The sequence below is a fragment of the Filicampus tigris genome, chromosome 9 (assembly GCF_054856515.1).
Source record: "Filicampus tigris isolate MCC_2025a chromosome 9, RoL_Ftig_1.0, whole genome shotgun sequence".
Taxonomy (NCBI): Eukaryota; Metazoa; Chordata; class Actinopteri; order Syngnathiformes; family Syngnathidae; genus Filicampus; species Filicampus tigris.
This window is the reverse complement of record NC_141225.1, coordinates 25581465-25594348: the sequence shown is the minus strand read 5'-3', so window position 1 is coordinate 25594348 and position 12884 is coordinate 25581465. Positions and strand designations below refer to the sequence as shown.

At 49.6% G+C, this 12884-nt stretch overlaps 1 protein-coding gene across 1 annotated transcript; it reads right to left on the bottom strand.

Annotated features, from left to right (window-relative positions):
- Positions 1-56: 56 nt before the first annotated feature.
- Positions 57-12092, bottom strand: ralgapb (Ral GTPase activating protein non-catalytic subunit beta). Its single transcript, XM_086041278.1, has 29 exons — positions 11924-12092; positions 11149-11314; positions 10729-10931; positions 10295-10461; positions 9875-10058; positions 9669-9800; positions 9476-9588; positions 9333-9383; positions 9182-9226; positions 9023-9070; positions 8803-8939; positions 8534-8714; positions 8363-8454; positions 7644-7819; positions 7299-7413; positions 6916-7045; positions 6332-6849; positions 6097-6245; positions 5160-5329; positions 4932-5041; positions 4692-4862; positions 3589-3777; positions 3281-3439; positions 2676-2784; positions 2483-2602; positions 2015-2125; positions 1886-1931; positions 1577-1716; positions 57-521 (listed from the first exon to the last, which is right to left on the bottom strand). Exons 2-29 carry the CDS (start codon positions 11302-11304, stop codon positions 346-348), a joined length of 4098 nt encoding a protein of 1365 aa, XP_085897404.1. The 5' UTR covers positions 11305-11314; positions 11924-12092; the 3' UTR covers positions 57-345.
- Positions 12093-12884: the final 792 nt, after the last annotated feature.

The following is a 12884-nucleotide window of genomic DNA, read 5'->3' as shown; positions in this document are numbered from 1 at the left end:
CATGATGGGGGCGTGTGCGTTTGATGACATCATGAGGGAGAGGAACAATCAGGATGTCAGGTTGTCTTTGTTTATTGTTGAAGTCATTCGTACCAGTTCATTGTCACGATAGATCGTGCATGGGCGAAGAGATAACAGGTTTTGTGGAAGAAAAGGATGCAAAAATGATTGAGTGTGGCAGTTATGCTGCTCAATTGTTATGATCAATGGTGACACTTGATGAGATCTTCCCCCTGGCGCGTCCGAGTTGGAAATGAGGAAGCGGAGGCCGTTGGATCCACTCAGGTGAGGCGGTGCGGTCAGGTGACTGGAGTTTTCGCGCTGCCACGGTAGGCGCGCCCAGCCTCAGGCTTGTTGAAATAGGGCGCCGTAGAAGTCTGCGGGCTCCGAGCGGCGGCTGCGGTAGCGAGCCACAATGTCGCCGATCAGCAACTTCCTGTTGACGTGTGGCGGTGGGGCGGAGTCGCCGCATGACTGTCGCCGATGGCAACCGTTCAGCAACATCTCCGTCACCAATGGGCCTGACACCAGCACAGACAGGAAGACAAGGCCAAATTAGGGCTTCAAGCCCATGGTGGGGTTTCAAGATGGGGTTAAGAAACGGTGAGGGTTTTAAATTTGGGTTTCAAACTTGTTTATGGTGACAAGTATAGAGCCTGTGTAGTGGTGTCAAATGAGTTGGGAGTTTCAAATTAGGGCTCCAAGCCATGCAGGGTTACGGTTTCAATCCTGAGTTGGATTTTGCAATTAGCATTGCAACAATAGATTTTGGGTTCAAATTAGGGTTTCAAGTCTGGGTTAATGTTTCAAGTTAGGGCTTTAAGAAAGGGGTGGGGTGTTAAATTAGGGCCTCAAACCTTGGTTATGCTTTGAAATTGGGGTTTGGAGCCTGTTTTGCCGTTTCAAATGAGGGTTTCAAGCCTATGTTGGGGTTTGAAATTAGCATTACAACACTAGGTTTTGATTTCAAGCTATGGTTTCAAGACTCCGGTATGATTTCAATTTAGGGATTTAAGTCAGGGTTAGGCTGTTAAATTTGCATTTCAAAGCCTTGGTTATGGTTTTAAATTAACAGAGTAACAAGAGTTGGGCTTTCAAATTTGGGTTTCAAGCCAAAGTTCAGGTTTCAAGACAGGGTTAGGGTTTTAAGCAAGGGTCAGGATGTTAAAGTAGAGTTTAAATCCTTGGTTATGACTTTCAATTAGGGTTTGAGGCCTGTGTTGGAACATCTAAAGAGTTGGGGTTTCAAATTAGGGTTTCATGCCAAAGCTAGGGGTTCAAACCTTGGTTGGGTTTTCAAATTCAGGTTTCAGGCCAGGGTTAGGGTTTCAAATTCGGGTATCAAACAGTGTTTAGGGTTTCAACTCTGTGTTGGGGTTTCAAATGAGGGTTTCCAGTATAGATTATGGTTTCAAAAAGCTGTTAAGTTACGGTTTCAAGCTAGGGTTACAGTAGGTTTCAATTTAAGCTTTGAAAGTGAGTTCTTAAGTCAGAGTTAGGGTTTCAAGCCAAGGTTTTGAGATGTGGATTTTAACGTGAAGGATAGGCTTGTAAAGGAGAGTTATAAGAGGCGGACCGAGAGTGCGCTTGCTGACGACGATCCCGTCCACCAGTGGCGGAAGCAAACTCCACTTGCCGCCAGAGTTCCCACGCGTGACGATCCGGAAGAGGCCGCTTCTCACGCCGTGAACGAACACCGCCTGCACCTGCCGCGTGCTGACCGACGGACGCAAGGACGGACGGACGGACGGACGGACGGACGGACGGACAGACAGACAGACAGACAGACAGACAGACAGACAGACAGACAGACAGTCGGGCGACCGGTTAGTGAGTGCAATAGTCACACGTGACCACAGGGTGTCGTCATTGCTCCAAATTTTACCAGCTCAGAGGTTGGCTTTTGTTCAGCTCACAAACAGGAAACGCCTCTAAAAAAACAAACAGGTGAGGTCATCATCCAGAACGACCAGACGACGATGACGACGACGATGTTGAAGTTGAAGATGCTTACCGATGTCCTCCAAGCGTTCCACCCATACGATCATCAGCTTGGATTTGTGCCGGTCTTCAGCCGACCTTTGAACCTCTGACTCCGCCTCCTTCCAACGCTTTGACCAATCAGCTGCAAACAAACACAAAAAAAAGTCACCGACTACGATGATAAGTAAGGTTTTACCAGTAAGGTTTCAAGGCTGGGTTAGGGTTTCAAGACATTTCTTTGGGATTCAAACAAGCCTCAGGGTTCCATTCTTGGCTTAGGGATGCGGATCAAGGTTACAAGAGACAAAAGGTTGCTCCGGTCTTCAAATTCCAGGGTTAGACTTTAAAGTTAGAGTTTAAAAATAGGATTTCAAGACTAGTTAGGTTTCAGAGTAGGGTTGTAAGCATATGTTAGGGTTTCAAGCTGGGGTGATCTTTTCAAATTGGGTTTCAAGAGACAGCCCCAACGACAAACGACAAATGATTGCGTGATCCTGACCGTGCGATGACGACGACGGAACGACAAAGGTGATGTCCGTCAGAGCGTCCTCGTACTTGAGAACAAAGCGGTCACCATCGAATGCGTGTCCGCCGCTCCGCCCCAGTGCAGCCACAAATTCTGTGAAGCGGAAGGGAGGAAAAACCTCAGACGACCTGTCAGATGATCATGGCTGGCTAACGCTAATGCTAACCTACGACCTCGCGTCCACATCCAGCCGCCGCCACCGGCCGGCCCAAACTGGACAGGAAGTCCAGGAAGTGACAAGACACATTTGCACACGACTCCACGTTTTGTAAAATCTACAAGAGGGACAAAGAAGTTAGAACGTTGTTTTCAAGTTAGGGTTCCAAGACAGCGTTAGGTTTCTCAAATGAGTGTTACAGCTAAGGACACAATCATGGGTTTTTAAACCGGGCCGAGGGTCTCAATCATCCAAAGAGTTAGGATTTCAACATTGGGTTTCAAGCCAGGGTTGGAGTTTAAAGTTAGGCTTTCAAGTCTTGGTCAGGGGTTCAAGTTTGGGTGTCAAGTCGGGGTTGAGTTTTAAAGCTCGAGTTTCAAAGTAGGGTAACAAGCACAGGTTAGCGTTCCAAACAAGTCAGGGTAATGGTTTCAAACAACGGTTAGAGGTTAAAAGTTGGGTTCCGAGCCTGGCTTTGGCTTTAAAATAATGCTTTTGAGCCAGGGTGAGTGTTTCAAAGTAGCATTTGATGCCCACGTTACAGAGTTGCAGAGTCAGGGTTTCACAAGACAGTTTGTGTTTCAAAGTAGGTTGACTGAAAAGTGCACGGAGACCTCAGTTGCTGTCTTCTGTCCTGCCCTCACGTAGAAGACGAAGGCGGAGTCCTGGATTCTGAATGGGAGCTGGTCTAAACGTCTCAGGTCCTCGCAGAATCCTGGCAATGACGAGTCCAGAGACACCAATTGAGCAGGAACATCCCCGCTACTAAGTTCCTGCATGAGGACCGTACAGGGTTAAGGTTTCCAACAGGGCTTAGGGTTTACAGCCAGGGTTAGGGTTTCAAACAAGAGTCTCAAGACTGGGATAGGGTTTCAAGCTTGGGTTGCAAGCCAGGTTTAGGTTTTAAAGTTGGGTTGCGTACCTTCAGGGTCTCAGGAGTCACCAGGCCCAAGTGGGACAGGAAGAGCCTCCCGGTCTGGACGCGAGTGGCAGGGCGAGGATGAGAAGGAGGAGGTGCGCATGTTGTCATAGCAACAGCCCGGTGGAAATCCGCCTCCACCCGCTGCTGTCGCTCCAAAGTTGCTCGGAGACCATCCAAATGCTGCTTCACCTGACAGACCACAACCGCAGAATCTTTCTACAGCTCTACCGCTCAGAAGTTCGAAAGACACCCAGCCCCATGGTATAGTCTGCGACTGGGCCCCTGCCGCACAGGTGTCAAACTCAAGGCCCGGGGGCCAGATCATTTTACGGCCCACGACATCATTTTTTGTGGCCTGCGAAGGCAAATCGTGTGTGTCGACTTGACATGTTTCTTTCAACCTGACTTCACTTTTTACACTACATATGAGATATTGCACGCATTTGTTACCAATCCCTCCTTTAGAATAAAGTGAAAAATAGTTGAACAAACTATTTACTGGCTTCTCATTTCAAAACATGTACATGTGTTAATATAAGACGTCACACATTTATATGCGTGTGCAGTCGTAACGGCCCTCCGAGGGACACCAAAGCTATTATGTGGCCCGTGACAAAATGACTTTGACATCCCTGCCCTAGCGAGTTCCAATGGCACACGAATTCTCCACCTGACCTCCTAGCAGGTTCAAAAAGTACTTGGCCCCACAGTCGCTGTGCAAGTTCTGAAGGCACCTGACCCCCAGACCCCACCCTGAGCCTCCAGAAGGCTCTACTCCTGACACCTCTGCAATTTCTGCCCTTGAATCCCCAGTAAGCATCTTCTCCACCTAACGCACTAGCTTCTTCTTCACCTGATCTTCCAGCAGGTTTTGCAGGCACCTGATCGCCTGGCAGGCTCTAGCTCTTTTACCCCCGAACTTTTTGCACTTGAATTTCGAGCAGCTTCTGCTCATGACAATCCAGCGGGTTCTGAAGGCATATGAACCCTCGGCATCTTCTGTACCTGACCTCCTAGCAGGTCAGGAAAGCACTTGACTAGTGGCATCCATCTTGTATACCTGAAGCATTACCTCCTTCCTCACTAAACCCCCAGGGTCTCACCTCCTCAGACAGGCCTTCCCACATGTCGGGAATACTCATGTCTGCTTCAACCAAAGGAACTGTGTTGATGTTTTCCACAGGCATCGGATTTTTGACACCAGACCTACAGTGTGATATCCCAGCAAGCACCTGAGCTTCACCGCCACCACGTTCCTGAAGGCTGTGTGCTTTCTGCATGGAAAAATGAAGATGAATTGGTCAGATATTCAGTGCAGGGCGATGTGTTAGGTCCTCAGACACCTTTGGGCTCATTTTTGCCTCTCTGGGCTGAAGGCGGTGCTGAAGAGTCCAGGAGTGATGTGAAAACTGTCCTCGGATCAGCACCATGAGTGATGGGCATGACGCAGAAGCTGCACATATCAATAATTCCGGAAGAAATAACAGTCAGATCATATCAATTATTATTATTATTATTTTTTTTAATCTGGAACAAATGGCTGGTGCACCTCGTGGACCCTGACAACACACCTAGTTCAGGTCCCTGATCTTGTTCGAGAATTCCCAGGATCACGGAAGCATCCAAAGCAAAATATCGGAACTTTTTCAGGGTTCTGTCACTCAGACCAGAGCAGCCGATGAGTGCGTCCTCATTTAAACAACTTCCAAAGGATGGGGATGCTCCGGACACCTGCATGATGCTGACATGTAGACAAGATGAGACATGTGACACCAGGAACCTTCCTCAAGTTCTGTGATGAGAACCTTTTCAGAACTTGTAAAATATCAAGTTCCCTTGGGAGGAGAAGTAGACTTGATATTCTTCAACACATCTTTGACAAGTCTTTCACAAGTCCTCAATGAGTCTTCACTGGAGGCAACGATGAAAGCTGAAGTCTTCAACAGGTTCCAACATGTATTCTACAGGTCCTTATCAGGTCAACGTTTGAGAAGAAGGTCTTTATCAAGTCTCACATGGAGACAAAGCTGAAGGTCAAGTTGTTCAAGAAGTTCCCACTAGTTAGCAACACGTTTTCATCAAGTCTTGTAGAAATCTTCAGCAATTCTTCAAAAAGTATTCTACACATCCTCAACAAGTCTGGATGAGGGTTGAGGTCTTCAAGAAGCTTCCACAAGTCTTCACTAAGTCTCCAACCAGTATTGCACGAGTCTTCAAGTTTTCAAAAAGTCGTTAATGGAGACAAAATGAAGATTAAGGTCTACTGCAAATTTCCACAAATCATCACCAAGTCCTCCACAAAATTCATTAAGTATTCAACAGAGGCATACATGAAGGTCTTTAACGAGTTTCCCAAAAAATCATCGAGTCTCACAAGTCCTGAACAATTGTCTTTGACGGTCTTTAACAAGTCCTCAGAAAGTCTTTAGCAAATCTTCAAGTCTTTTACAAGACTTCAATAGAGGCAAAAATGAATGTCGCAAAGATGGGTATGTTTGTTTTCCTCACCAATTTAGCGTGGCCTCAGCTGCCTCCTTCACTCTCAGAGAGACGGGATTCAGTTCTTTCTCCTCTCGACACCGTACTTCCTCTTCCTGTCTGGACTTGCAACCTGACACGCCGAGCTCCACAATCTCCAAAAGCTCCAGCAAGCACTCCTGGACATGGACAAGGAAACACGCACAAATGCTAATTAACTACTAGGCTAGGTAGGTAGGCATGACACCGAGTTCTCAGTGGAGACCTGGTCCTCCAAGATGTCGTGGTGCAATGTAATCCAGGTGTTGAGGCAGTGAAAGGCCGCTACAATGATGGAATGAAGATCTCTGGAGTGAAGCGGAGGAGGACGAGCGCACTGGAACTCGATGTAGCGACCGATCGAGCTGACCACTCGCTTCTTTTCCCGCTCGGCCACGGCCACCTTCACCCTGGCCAGTCCCACCAAAACCTCCATGGCCACCAGGCAAACTGCCGAGTCGTTCCTCCACTGGGCTGTCAGATATTGAGTCAGCAGATGCACAATATCCAGCCACAGGTTGGCCGCGGTGGCTGATTGGTCGGCTGGTTGGCATGGAAACATACACAGTAGGCACTGGGTGATCTGAGAGATGGGTAAACTGTAAACTATATAACGCTGTAACTCACTGGATCCGTCGGTGCGTTTGGTTGTGCCGTGTCCAGCAAAGGGAGTTTTTCTCGCCTGGTGAGTTTGTCCCTCAGCCTCCATCAGAGCGCAGTCCTGAGCCAGAGTCAGGATGGCCGCTGCAGAAACATCAGTAAACGTGGGCAGACACCATTCGACAAAATAGAAATGTACAACCACCCAACCTAGGAGCATCTGCGTGTTGGTGCTGTCAGTCTCCGTCTGCAGAGAACCCATCAGCAGACCGAACAGGCGCGGCTTCAGGGACTGGAAGCTTTGTGTGGGGACTTCATCCTCGCTGGTGTCTCGGAGCGGCTGAGGATGCAAGAGTAGCTCAGCGTTAGCCACTGCTAACCTGACATTGGCGGAAGACAACCATTTTGTCTGGGCAGAGAATTGGGCACACACCTCCAGCCGTACACACGGACATGACAAGGCATGACGTGGACACGTGAGAACATGTAGAGACAAACGAACAAACTTGACAAGACACGTGATGTAGACAGCAAAAGACATGGAATGTGCACACGAAAAGACATGAAGTGATAAGAACTGAAAGGTCCTGTACCGCCAGCCGGATTGGTCCAAACTGTTGGGGCAGGGGCAAGAGTGACATCAGCACCAAAATGGACGCCCGGCGCAAGTCTGCCAGGCTCACGAAGGCCTGGAAGCTCAGCATCTCCCTAGGACACAGACAAGTGTATGGACACTATGGAGGAAAGTAGTAATTGCTCTCAAGGAGGTACACTGGTACCTCGACTCACAGTAGGAGTTGAATTTGTTCCACGAGCAAGCTTATAACTCCAGCCAATAGCGCAACTTTATCGTTTTTTGTTTTTTTTTAACTTGTTACATGTTGCATCGGGGCTGGTGTATGGGGTTCATGATGTTGAGTGTTTTGTGGCGGTGTCACCTTTCCAACAGAACCTTCTCCAAGACAGAGATGAAGGAAGGCAGCAACAAGTTGACTCCAGCTAGGTCACAGCAGAACAACGAGGATGAGTGGAGCAGGATGGAGGCCACAACAGGAAGGCTCATGTTTTCACACACCCGCAGAGCCTGGAGGAGGACTGCATAGAACCTGGACAGGTGGATGCAGGAGGGAGCCCACACAATTGAGGACATCACGCGATTGCAATGACAAATTGTCAAGTTGATCATTCCAAAGACTCTCAAATCTTGATGAACCTTGAGAATATTAAATCTTGGAAAATTTGATTCTGTCAAACTTTGAATGTTGAATCTTTGAATCAGGTCTTCAATGAGTCTTCATCCAATCCTCCATCATATTCATTGAAACCTTTAACAAATTGTCATTAAACCTTCATCACATCTTTAACAACGCTTTGACAAGTCTTGAAGTTTTCAGCAGGTCTTAGACAAGTTCTGAATCAAATCTTTATCAAATCCTTACAAGTGCTTATCAAGTCTTTTGCAACTCTGACAATTCTTCAACAAGTCTTAATCAAATGAGTCCTCTAATCCTCAACAGGTTTTCCACATGTCTTCAGCAAGTCTTCACCAGTGCTTTGTTCAGACCACACACATTTCAGGCTCTCGGTTGATGGAACATTCAGATGACTACGTAGTGCCGCCACCCTCCAAAAGACAGACAGTAACACACCTGGACAGGTACACGGGAAGGACGTCTTCTGAGGTTTTCTTACAAGAGAAGATCCGACAAAGTGCCCCGCAGGCCTCAGCTCGCCCGTCTTCCCAGCGCTCTGACATCACACGCACACTTTCTGTTGCTACATGTACGCGCAACGAGCTACTGGGAGAGCTTTAGTACTTGATACAAACCGCTCCGGGCAGACCCTTTGTCAACGTGGGCAGCGTCAAACAGGCAGAAGCCGAAGACGTGAAGCAGGGCGTCCACGCTGCCCCTCAGAGGGGATGGGGGACCCCGGGGAGATGAGTACAACACCCATGAGAATGCAGGATGACCAGACGAAGACTTCCACGGGTGGAAAGATGGGGATGTCTGAGGGGAGGAGATGCCAACAAAAGACACGTGACGTGGTCACGTGGACGTGGAAGGACGTGTCGTGTCTGTTCACTTGTGATTATACTGTCTGAGGTTTCCCGGTGGCCTTGGGAATGTTTGATGTCTTCTGTCGAGTGTGCGGCGGAGGCGGTGATTTGCTGGGCATGCTCAGTATGTTGACGGGGGTCGGAGGAGCACTTCCAGAACGAGGACGTGAGACACCTGAGTGGACCCCAAAAAAAAATTCCGCAAATGTTGACTTGTTTGACCAATCGGGAGGCTCAGAGCTGAGACTTTTTGCCTACTGTAAGAGGGCAGTCTGTCTTTGAAAGGACTTCGGGTGACGGCGACACCTGAAGAAGAAAAACCTGAACTTGGATCAGGGCAACCAAATGAAGACAAAAGGGCTTATCGTTAATGAATCGATTGATTGGAAAAGATCGCTTGCGATCAACGGGCTTTACCAAGAGAAGGCAGGCGGTCTCTAAAATGGATTCTGCTTGAAAGTCCTGGCGGGACAAAACAAGAAAAAGAAGCAGAGAAGCGAAGAAGAGCAGACCCAGGAGGTGGATATGGGAGGACATGAAAAGACATGGCTCATGGTCGGATTAGTACCCATGTTTATCAGCATGTTCTCCCCTGGTTCTCCGCAGACCACAGAGACACCTGCAGGAACGCAAGTCAACCATCACAAGGTCTGGATCTGATCCACAAAATTGCTGCTTCTTGGTCTCAGCTGTTTGGGTTGTGTCGAATACCCAGAAATGCATCCACCAGTCTACTGATGGTTGTCATGGCGGTGAGGAAGACGTCCTCCTGGGCTGGCGGAGCTGGGCCCTCAACCGGTGGTCGCTTCAGGTCTGCAGGATTGCTGAGGGAGACGGACGAGTATTCGACCCGAGAATCGGATTTGAGGACCGCAGGACGGAGATGATGATCATTATGCATTACCTAAGCAAATGCAGAAAGCTGGACCAGGTCTTGAGGGTGACCCGACGGTCCATGTCTTCAGGAATCAGAGCGGCATCCTCATCTGGGACATTAAACCGAGGGAAGGCAGGACCGAAACTCAGACGCAGTAACCTGCATTGGCAAAGGTGCTGATGACGGTCCTCTATCCTGATCGGGAGGATGGACGAGGCGTTTTAGATGCCCACCTGGACGTTAGAGCAGACACGACCCGTGTCCACTGGTCCAGTACGGCAGGCTGAAACCTCCACGTGGTCATCATCTGTCTCCACGACAGCCACAAGGACCGAGGTGGGAAACAACGGGAACAGGACACCAGACTAACCTGGAACAGGACCTCCGTGGATGGCAGGGACAGCGGCTGACTTGTGGCTGAATGGGGAGAGGAAGGGCCAAAGGCTAATGCTGAGTGTATGGACGGACGGACGGATGGATGGATGGACGGTTGAACAAATAAATCAACTGATGGGGACCTGCATGGTCGAATGTATGAATGGTATGAATGTCACAATGGATGGATGGATGATGGGTGAAGAAATGGATGGTGGCTGGATAGATGGACGATTGTACGGACGAATGGATGAACGCCACGAGGGTCTGTCGCTTACGTGCAGAGGTGGGTGTGTCCAGCACTGACTGGTTGATGCAAATCAGGAAGTGAAGCAGCATCTCCCAGGTGTCCTCGCTCATGCCGGCGCCCTCTCGGGCCAGCAGCTGAACTGCAGTCAGCACGCGTCGGCAGACAGACGCGTGCCCAGGACTGAATCGGTCCGACCTGAACGGGAGCCGCGCATCAGTCCGCGTTGCTCGAAGGTACCGAACGGCGGCACCTTGATTTACGACTTCAATTCAATACGTAACCAATCTTGAAACCCAAATTAGTTGGACAGTACAGCAATTCCTGATAGTGAAACGAATGCTCGCAACGTAAAGTTAAAAAAACGGACCGAGCGAGAGGTCGTAGCTTGAAAAACTGTCAAGTTGGGGCATTTGTGAGCCGAGGTGGATCAGTCTGTGGATTTTGCGTTGCGTGGTGGCTTACCTGGGCAGGAATAAGGCGCGCATGTGTCTGAGGATCTTCTGCACGTACACGTTGGGCTGCTTGACGAGCGGCGGAGGGATGGAGTCTCGTGGGGACACCAGCACCGTCATCCAGTGCGCGTAGATGTCCACGCACGCGCGCACCGTGTCGCAGTCCAGCGGGAGGCTCAGACTGAAGCACAAAACCTCCATCGTCCACTTCACCTGAGGAAGGGAACCGTTTCAATTACGGGCGGGGCGGGGCGGGGCCGGGGCGTGTTCAAACACACGAGTGTTTTCACAATATTACACTAAAACACGCACACAGACACACGAGCTTGTACACGCGTGGTCACGAACACTCTCTCACGCGTGCACGCACACGCGCACGCTAACAGTCACGCGCACACACGCAGGCAAGCGCGCGCCTGCGCGGGCTCACCTGCGCTTCCGTGCGTAGCAGGCTCCTGCTGGAGGGGTTTCCTAGGCCGTCGGCGAGGGGCGTTACCACGGCAACGGCCACCTCCCTCGCCACGCTGTTGGGGAAACAAGCGAGCGCACTGACGTGGCTCCGCCCACTGCGAGCTGATTGGTCCATGAGCGCCCGACTGAATACAAATCATTTGCTAAGATGACAAAAGTTCACAACTTTGTTTTCTTTTGCCTACTCAAAAGTTAACAGGTAACACATTCACGTCGCGACGTCATCAGCTAGCTCCTTCACGATTGGTGGAGGGATGGTGTCAATTCAGGTTTCAAGTGTGGATTCGGCTTTCAAACGACAGACGAGATCATGTGTCAAAGTAAGGTTGAAGTGTATCAAACAAGGGATGGGGAGTCAAAGTATAGGTTCGAAGACAAGGCGACACTTTCAAAACAGACATGCGCTTTCAAGTCAAGGTTAGGGTTTAAATGTCAAAATGTGGGTTTCATGCATGCAGGGTCAGAGCTTCCAATTAGGGGTTCGAGCAATTCTTAGGGCGTCAAGTCAAGTCAAAGTCAGTCTGCATGGGTTCGAGTTTCAAGTCAAGGGTAGCGTTTCAAAGCAGGGCTTGAAGACGTCATTGTTAAGGTTTCAAGCTTATGACATTTGCAATTGCCGCCAGTCATTTCCTAGCGTGGAAAAACACTTTCATCGCAACTTACATATTGTGAAAGTTAATTCACACACGTTTGCGTCTTTGAATCAAAAGTCAAAAGCGGGACCTTGAACTCACCTGCTGCTTGCGGTGCCTTCGGGGTCTGCTGGGAAAGGCCGCGCCCCCTGCGGCAGTCACGTGACGGGCCGCTGTTGACTGTCAACACGTGGCTGGCGCCCTTCAAGCAAGACAACGTGACGTCACGGGCACCTGGAGGTTAGGCTTTGAAAGGAAAGGCTTGGAGTTTGGTGTTCGGAGTCCAGCTGAGTCGGCTTTGAGCGCTTCCTGTTTGCTTGTCCCCGGAAACTTGTCTTCTTTCCTCTCAAAGTAGAGCCAACGTGTCCTTGCTGCTGGCCCACAAATTATTTCCACGGGAAAAGAATAAATCAAATAGAAAAATAAAAACACTCCACGTTTGTCATTGCATGCGGAGCGAGTGCCGTTATCCGCTTGACCACCAGGGGGCGTCTTTGCCTTCAATTTCCTTTCCATTCGGGGTTCACGTTTGGAATACAGTACTTAAATTGGGGCTTCAAATGAATTAATTGCCATTTGGAATGAGGCATGCGAAGCAGGATTATGGTTTCACTTCGAGGTTTCAAATGAGGAGCTGGAAAATATCCGACGTCATCATGACGTCATCGCAGTTTTGGGCATTTCACACTCTTGTCCTTTCTCTTCATCATCGGCCCAAGACGGCCAAATGCTGCTATTTGCAAACTTGTTCAAAACCATCAATCGTCGCTGCTACTTGTTCAGCTTTGGAGGGGATGACTGACAGCTGCCAGTTTACGCGCGCACACGCACATGTTGACATACTCGGACCCCAGGAGGACGAGGAGGGGGGGCTACCACACACGCGCACACACACACACACACACACGCACACGCACTCACACGCACCCCCATACACGCCCACACACACACACGCGCACACCCGCACGCACGCACACACGCACTCCCCCCCCACACACACACATACATACACGCGCACACACACTAAACACGAACGCGCACACACGCGCAATGATGACATGTC